At 33.5% G+C, this 9051-nt stretch overlaps 1 protein-coding gene across 2 annotated transcripts; it reads right to left on the reverse strand.

Moving 5' to 3' along the window:
* Positions 1-652: 652 nt before the first annotated feature.
* LOC127091035 (transcription factor E2FA) lies at positions 653-7428 on the reverse strand. 2 transcript variants are annotated; one of them, XM_051029539.1, is made up of 14 exons: positions 6988-7428; positions 5919-6108; positions 5715-5768; positions 5509-5594; positions 5330-5418; positions 5153-5207; positions 3056-3108; positions 2910-2960; positions 2749-2797; positions 2557-2625; positions 2384-2460; positions 1718-1949; positions 1434-1500; positions 653-1327 (listed from the first exon to the last, which is right to left on the reverse strand). In XM_051029539.1, the coding sequence occupies exons 1-14, from the start codon at positions 7198-7200 to the stop codon at positions 1203-1205; spliced, it is 1410 nt and encodes a 469-aa protein (XP_050885496.1). In that variant the 5' UTR covers positions 7201-7428; the 3' UTR covers positions 653-1202. The 2 variants fall into 2 exon arrangements, with proteins under 2 accessions (XP_050885496.1, XP_050885498.1); XM_051029541.1 differs by having other exon boundaries at positions 2557-2622; positions 6988-7427.
* Between the last annotated feature and the right edge of the window lie 1623 nt (positions 7429-9051).

Below are 9051 nucleotides of genomic sequence, written 5' to 3' on the forward strand. Positions count from 1 at the left end.
TTACTTATTACTCCCTCCATTTTTTATTATAAATCGTTTTTGACTTTTCACACGTATTAAAAAATATAATAATTATGATATGAAAAAGATAAATTATGAAAAAATTTATAAAATTGTCCTTTAATAGTATTGAAAAGATAAATTGAGATAATTGAAATGAGAGAGATTAATAAATATTTAAAGGTATAATAGGAAAAAATAACATTAATGATTCATTGATATTATAAAACGACTTATATTGTGATACAAAATATTCTTTCAAAGCGACTTATAATAAAAAACGGAAGTAGTATCTAATAGACTATGTAAGAGTAAAAAGGTCGAGATTTAGGATATTTAAGAAGAATCATCAATTAAGGTTGAGTCACGGGGGAGTATTATTTGTGGATTGGTCATTTGCTTGGCATTGTGTTAGACCATTTTCTTATGTCACGCCATGTTAATAGATCTACTTCGGGTTGTCCGACTCTAGGAAGCTATATGTGTAATGTAGATGTATCTCTCCCCTCCTAATGTGTACTACTTATATATGCTTGAAATGAATAACAGATGGTCCCATCCCTAGATTCTTTAGAAACTATCAGAAGTTCCAACATGTTTAAGCATTCAAGCAATAGACATCTCAAAGATAGAACAAAATGTTTGAAAAAAATTGGAGCAATTTGGGATGATAAATGACATAATTTTATCAGCAGACACTGAAACGTTTACAATCAGCATAAATGATAATTGAATAATAAAGGCAGTCCTGTCCTAACAATATCCAATGCACCCTTACAGTTGTTTGCGGTCAACATCTGCATAGCAGCTTCTCATTTTCAAGAAGGAAAAAAAGGGGGCCCACAATGCCTCGCTTCAAATATAGCTAATAACATGTCCGGACACTAATACTGATCAGTGAGTCTACCTACCTTGCATTTGATGCATTACCAACATTTTCTGTAATAATACTCCTTCCAACTTCCCTAATTTCCAAGCTAAACTTTGCATGAGCTTAGTATGTCTACTATAACTAGTTTGTGCCCAAGAAAGGGTCAATGATTTACTTGAAGGGTAGTAAGAACTCTCAGCTTAAGACTCAACAGCTCCGACAGCATCCTCAACAATCACAAGGCTAGACATTACTCTATTGAAGTAGCTTCCCCTCAATACAGAGGATAATGACCATGCTTTCTAACATAGAAATAGTAAACAAATCAAAATCACCTCTGATTAGGGTTAGCTACAGTCGGTGGTGCTTCTGCAAGTCCAGGCGATGGAGTTTGTGGCCTCGAGATCATTTCAAAGTCAGGATGAAGCATGTCCACTCCACTCCAATCAACATTAGCTTATGCTGGAGTTAAAGAATCATACATATTAATTCAAATAAGACATAAGACAGATGAAGAAAAAGGAGAAAGGATCAAAGAAAGGCATGAAAACAAAAAGGATACAATCTGTTCTCCACATATCTGTTATGCTAACTTCAGCATCTGATAGAAGCCAATAATCAGCATCATTCTGCAAAAATTACCAAAAATATTAGCAACAAATGCAGCACCACTGCATTTCATCAAGGAATCACTCTTAACCAATCATTAAATGCCAAGTTTGAAAAAACAACTGAAGGACAACATCAGAAGAACTTGATCAATACGAAGGATTTACACAAGTGCAGCCCATAATCCCAGTATGAAGAGCAAGGGGAAACCCCAAACCTTGATTATGATATACTTACATCAGCATCTGAAGGGACAATCTTCATCATGCCCCCAGCAAACTCTTGGGAAACATTTAGATCAGAGTATGTCTGGGAAGAGAGGAGAGCTTGGGGTTCGAGTCCGTTACCACTGCATTCAGCAGGAGCCATTTCCGTCACTTGTTGCTCATTAGACCCTGAACTTGAAGCAAGAGGTAAGCTCATGGGGGGCTCAGCACCATTAATCTCTTCAAATTTCTCTTCAAATTGACTGTAAACAGTTCAAAAATTGCAAAATTAAATGGAGAATGCATTATCAAAAAGATATACTACAAAACTAGCAAAAAGTATAACCATGTGAAAATATTAAATATCACGTGAAATACAATGTAATACTCTGATTTCTAGATGGCCAACATAAGAGATAAAAATAGATATATAAATAAAGGGAATTGCTAATGTACTCCTTAAAAATTAAAATGAGTACACTAGCAACCTACACCTTTTCATTTGCATTTATCCTTAAAAATGTGTAATACTATATTATATTACCATTATACTCACTATTCTAAATTGTTTTCAAGTAGAAATAGGTATGTTTTTGTCCAAATGAAAAAGGATTAGATTGCCAATGCACTCTTAACTTTAAGTGGGAATACATTAGCAATCCCCATAAATAAATAAATAATAGCCAAGGTAATATACCTGATAAGGTAGACATCGATGGGACCCATTGTGCTCCTAAGAATGATTCTATATCTCCTCTGTAGATAGTCAACGGCCTAATGCATATGGAAGCAATAATTTTCCATCATGTATCAGAAATACTAGTTTTACAAAGATCAAGAACCTTTCATCAGTTGATTCCCTAAACTTACTTCTTCAGGATCAGGGACTTCCAAGGTGGTTCCATGTGGAGCTTTGATTGCTATCAAAGTTTCATTCTGCTATAAGAAATGCACAAGTATTAAAATAAAGAGAAACCTCAATAAGAACGTGAAAGGAGAACCAACAATGTTCGTAATAACAATGGAACAGGATGGAATGCAATGTGAAAACAAAGAACTCACCTGGAAGCAAGGTAGGCCCTTAATATCTTCCTCGGTCACAAAAAGGAACCTAAAAGTAATTGAAAATATGTTAAGTTTATCATTTACCAATAATAGAATATGTTTCCTTCTGTAAGAGAGGACAAAGGAAAAATGAATCTAAGAACTGAATGGGAGATTACTTCTGGTTATTTTCATCTTCACTCAAACTTCTCAGCCGTTCTTGCATTTCCCTGTGCATAATATAATAATAGTTTGAAAGCATTAGCCAACAACAGCAAAGAAATAGTAAATTTCTTCCTTTAGTAATGCAAAGCAACAATATAACCTTATTTGATCATCTAGACTCTGCTCTTCCAAAGAAAGTTTTTCAACTTCTGACTGCAAATCAAAGCCACAAGGCCAACAAATAATTAACAATATATTGCAACATAACTACAAGGTCAAAGCCACAAGGCTGGCAACATAATTAACAATATTTCATATCAGGCTATGCTGCTAAAGTACCAAGTCATTCTAATTGATATAAAACATCCGTATTTATGATTTGACTGATTAGAGTTACATAATTACATATGCCCACATGTGTCTCTAACAACTTGATATACATAATCTGACAAGTAGAACTACTAGCAAAATATCAAACTTAATTTTAAATCCCCACCCTTATAAACATGAGAAAACATAAAAATGAAACATTATCCTTATCACAACATAGCATATTGACACTGTCCACATTCTTCCTTCATGTTAGAGCATGGGGATTATAAACACCCAACTTGATTGTTAACTTACGAAACTTATTTGTGCCCAATGATTTTGTGTCTATGTCAGCCTGCTGATGCTTGGTTGAGACAGAAGCAGTAGATATTGCTCTCATCTGCATATGCTCACAGATGAAATGACAATCTATTTGTCTTTGATTCTCGTGAAAAAACAGATTAGATGCAAGGCAAAGAATTGTTTGGTTATCAGAGTGAAGGATCATAGGAGATTCAAAATTGAATTGTGAATACTGAATATGGAAGCAAGCATCACAGGCACAAGATTTCACTAATGGCGTGTACCATGGCACAATGCTCGGCTTCACTAGAGGATCTAGACACAATAGTCTTCTTTTTAGTATTTCAAGATACGTGGGTTGGGCCAAGTTTTATCAAGTTACATGACACTGATTTTCGGGTTAACGGTCAAGAAGCCCAATTTGCGTCACAATATGCAATAAGGTTCATTCTCCTCTAGAAAGATAATTCATCGAGCAAATGAGGATTTTAAATATCAAAGAACACACATTGTAGCTCTAGACACAATGTCCATGTCATGGTTCTTGCATGAACTGGCTTAGAATATGCATTGAGTATGTGACCTCTAGACACATGATAGTAAGATAGATGAGGCGCCTTATAAGCCTATGATAACATGAAGTATCCAAATAAAGGGGTCCTAAAATCAATACTAGCCCATGAGTGATTATGGTGTTCGTACTCGATAACAGCGCAGAGCAGCAGGCCCTAAAACAGGATAGCAGTAGAGTGGTAGCAGGATAGCCACTATTGCAAAGAGGGGGGAGAGGACTTTTAGTTGTTTTTCATAATCATTGAAAGGGGGTGTAGGAATAAAAAAGGGAGAGGAGTGTGGCCCATCATTGGACTTCCAAAAAGTGCAATATTGAAAACTGTAAATTTAAAATGTTTCCTATTGTTATCCAAAATATTGCCACCTTCTTGATAAAGATAAGACAACTAAAACTTTCTTATCCTCCCTCCTCATTTCTTCCTGCAACATCCTTCTTCTAAATTTCTCCTTTGCCAATGAGTTTACGAGATTCTAACCGGAAAACACAAGGTCTTGGGCAAAAACTTCCAGTTCATAGCAGGAAAAGAGCAAGTTGTGGACAGCGTGGACGGGCCCGTGCACACAAATCCTTTCTGCAGCTGCAGTTGAGCAATTCTGGTGTGAAACACGGCCGCAAGTAATGCACCTGGTTTACACTGTGCATCAGCATTTAGTGTAAGGAGTTTGCATCAGCATGTGTCTGTTGCCACTATGTCACAAGTTGCCGAGTTGTGGAGTATTCTAGAACTCTCCGTTAAAACAGAAAAGTCTTGGGCCTTGGTGAGCTAGGGAGAGTTATTTCATTACAGTTTCAGATACAGCTTTTCTCGTGTTGCTAGGGCCACTAAGTCAAATATCTGCCCTTGTCACAGCAGGATTGATGCTACCCTTCATTACTAATCCTTTCTAATATCGAAAACATCAACCATGACAAACATAGAACATGACCAACAAGAGTATGGAGCCAGTAAATGTTATGTGCAGCAAATAGACATTTTGGATGTAAACGAATATCCATGAGCCATGTCTTATATAACAATTAGTTCCTTGTTTCAACAGGTCTCAAGAAAACAACATCTATATCACTTACCTTAAGCATAGAGATATCACCGTCCATATTACCAGGCGTAGAAGATTCAATTCCTCTGCATGCCATAAGATTTGATGTAAGAATCTTGTTTTAACACACACATCTAAACTTTAAGTTAAACAATAGAGAAAATGTATATATTTTGGAAAAATAACAAAAGAGTGCATCATATATTACTTCCAATGTATTCTGTTCTTGAGATTCTTTTCGATGAGACCAATGCCTTCCAAAACATTAGTTATGTCATATATCCTCCTCTTTTGCACCTATAATAAAGGAGAATTTAAGTACATACAGGATACAGAAAGAAAAAGTAACTGATATTTTGGTCATAATCTTTTGTGTAAAAAAAGGACCTCCAGAGTTTCTGCTGCTTTATTTAGGTCAAGAATGCCATCCTCTGCACGCTTGATCAAATTGATGAACTTTTTTGTCAAGAGACCTGTGAATTTTTTAGTACAATTTTGTCATGTTTATTCTTGTAGAAATAACCACAGTAGTCGTACACATCAGAAAGGTGAAATGTGAAGAGCTTGTTGATTAAAATTGCTTCCAGAATTACCTAAGGAACTGTCATAACGACAGCTACCAGCAGGAGTAAGAGGAGAAGGGGAACCTGCATGTTATCAGAAACGGTAAGTTCGGGTACAACAAGGAAGAAGCAAACTACAATTTGAACATAAGCTGTCTCCAAGCACTAAAAACTTTTCAAATGGGGAAATAGTGAACTTAGATCAACAGGAACGTAATGGGAAGAATTTCTGACCAGCATTTGAGATAGGTGTTGGAGGACATGATCTTCCTTCTTTGGAAACCCTAGACTTGTTTGTCCTTCCATCTTTTGCAGACAATGGAGTTTTAAAGGGACTATTGATTACATTAGTGTATCCAGGGCTGTTAGTCCACTTTTGCGATTCTCCTTCACTTTCATTCATTCCATTCTTCCGCTTTATGACCTGGCACCACCATCATGTTCATAAACAAAAAGAGATGATCGAAGATACATGCATAAATTCTTATATATGTGTAATTGAAATGCTGTAATAATGCAATCAACCAAGCAAAAGTAGCAATTCATCATTTGATATTTGATATATATACAATTACAAGTTTATAACATTAAGCAATTCAATTTCATCATATTAAGCCATGAATGAAAGAAGTTGTTGAGTAAGCATTACCACTCAGACTTAATGAATGAAGCATGGAGACCGCAAACACAAACACCAACACTAACACGTCGACACCGGTAATAATTTACAAAAATTAATAAATTAAACGTAAGTACGATTGTCGGTGTCGGTTTCGGACACCGACACACCTTTTCTCAGAGGTATAGGTGCTACAGAGAACTACACATAGCAAACAAATTATATCAGTTAAAGAGTTTAAACATGTGTTCAAGAGCAAGACTGCAAATGAACATGCCAATGTACAACAATCTTATACACTAAAAGTGTTTTTGACACAGTTTTGCATAGAATTAACATACTAGAGAAAGTTCAAAGCCATATAAAAGACCTCTAATTCTGATTAACCAAATTGAGTTTGGATCCGGGGTTGGCTGGGAAGTTTTTGCGACTTTTCCACGTGATATTAATAAAAAAAATCACCTAAATACGGAATCAAAATTTCACTCAGATAAACCAAAATCAAAACCACATGAACACGAATCCAACTAATTCCAGAAAAAGAAAAAATAATCGCAAAACAAACATCACAAACACACAGCAAGATAAAACTATCCTATCGTTCACAATTCTGAAGATGCAAAATAAACAAACACAATTACGAAGCAAAATCTAAGAACAGAAAGACTAACAGAAATAACTCACCGGAGATCTGATAACAACTGCTTCAGTCACGTGATCGGAGGCTTTCCTAGAATCGACGGCGGCAAAACTGCGATACTCATCCAACGGTGCAAATGGTGGTTTCGTCGAGACAAACGCAAGATGACGCTTCAATGGCGGTCTACTCGGTGCTCCGGCAGTCTCCCTCGGCATCGGCGAGCCACGGTCAGAAGCTCCAGCACCACCACCAGACATTGACCTGAAAAAGTGGCGTCGGTTTCAGCGGGAAATCGGAATTGGAGGGGAAGTTAGAAGGAAATGGGAAACGATCGGAGGGAAGTAGGGTTTTAGAGAGAGAAAGTGGGGTTTAGAGAGAGAAAGTGGGGGAACGAAAGAGTTTAGGGCGTAGAGAAGGCGAAAGCAGAAAACGAGGGAAGAGGGAGGGAATTTTGTTTCGGATAGATGTGGAGGGAACTACTACGTGAGAAAAAAAGACAAAATAAAAAACAAAATATAATAACTATTTTGTTTCTTATTGCAAATTTACAATTTACAACAATATCAGCATTTTCTTTTTTTTGATGATTATTAATAATTAATTTATTATTCTAAAACTGCCTTCAAATTTTTTTTTTTTAAAACTGTACGGTACGATTAATTGTGCGGCATATGGAACAATAACATATTCAAAAAATTAATTTTAATTTTAATTATTTTTATTTATTAATATACTGTAGATAATTTTTCAAAAATGATTCTCACTATATTATTATTATTATTATTATATAGTAGATAATTTTGTATAAACTATCTCAAATTTATAAATATATTATTTAGAATTAAAAATAATAATAATAATAGTAATCTCGTATAGTGTACGATACCCTAAGATATTTGAAAAATTTTAATTTTAGTTAACTTTTTATTTATTAATATATGGTAGATAATTTTTTTCAAAAATTATTTTATTTTTGCTATATAAATATTATTATATGATGATAGATTATTTCATTTAAATTGTTATAAATTTATAATTGTGATAATATCTGCATTTTCTTTTTCTTTTTTTTAGATGAATATTAGTAATTAATTTATTATTGTAAAATTGTTTCTAGATTTTCCTGTTTTTATCTTAAATAATATCTTTTTAATTATAAATTTATTATTTGGTAATAAAAAATCATTAATAGTAATAGAGTGCACGACATTTAAAAATTATTTTTAATTTTAACTGTTTAATTATTATTAGTATATGGTAGATAATTTCACATAAATATTATAAATAATATATTTTGATGTAAATGTGATGGATGTTGATAACTCGGGAAAAAGTTACTTAAAGTATGAGATAGTTATCCAATAATATGAAATATTTTAGACGAACATCTTTTAGGTTATGTGATTATTAAATAGAAAAGTTAACTATATGTTTAGTTTTTATGATTTATATGAGATAATTTAAAGTATTTTTTATTTTTAATATTTAATTATATAGTATATTTTTTCTTTTTCAAAAAAAGTATTTAACTAATTATAAAATAAATATAAGTAATTAGTGTGATTAGTATGGTAGTACATTTTAAAAATGGAAATGTCTTAATATTATATTTTAATGTTAGTGATATAAGTGGCCATTTATGGTTTTAATATTGTGGTGTTGTTTGAGGATACTTTATTTAGAGTTTACACTTTCTGTTTATAAACTTACTATTAATAATAATAAGCTATGAGCAAGTTTACACTTTTTTAAAATACATATTAATGTTGTTTGAGGATCCTTTATTAGAGTTTACACTTTTTAAAAAAATATATTTATGGTTTTAATATTGTGAAATTTAAAGATTATTTTTAGAATTTTTTATTTAAATACTCCCTTTTTTATAAAAAAAATTCAAAATAACTTTATTTTTAAATAATTTCTCAAACTACCCCAACTTCAACAAAAAAATGTTAAGACATAGGTGTTAGACCAATTGGCGTCTACCCTCGATTTTTAAGAGGGGACACCAATTAAATCGGCTATAGCACATTGTGTTGTCAATCCAATTAACGCCCATGTGTACTAAATGAGAAGAGACGCAAATTGGTATGACGCCTCAGTGTGAT

The sequence above is a fragment of the Lathyrus oleraceus genome, chromosome 6 (assembly GCF_024323335.1).
Source record: "Lathyrus oleraceus cultivar Zhongwan6 chromosome 6, CAAS_Psat_ZW6_1.0, whole genome shotgun sequence".
In the NCBI taxonomy this organism is placed as follows: Eukaryota; Viridiplantae; Streptophyta; class Magnoliopsida; order Fabales; family Fabaceae; genus Lathyrus; species Lathyrus oleraceus.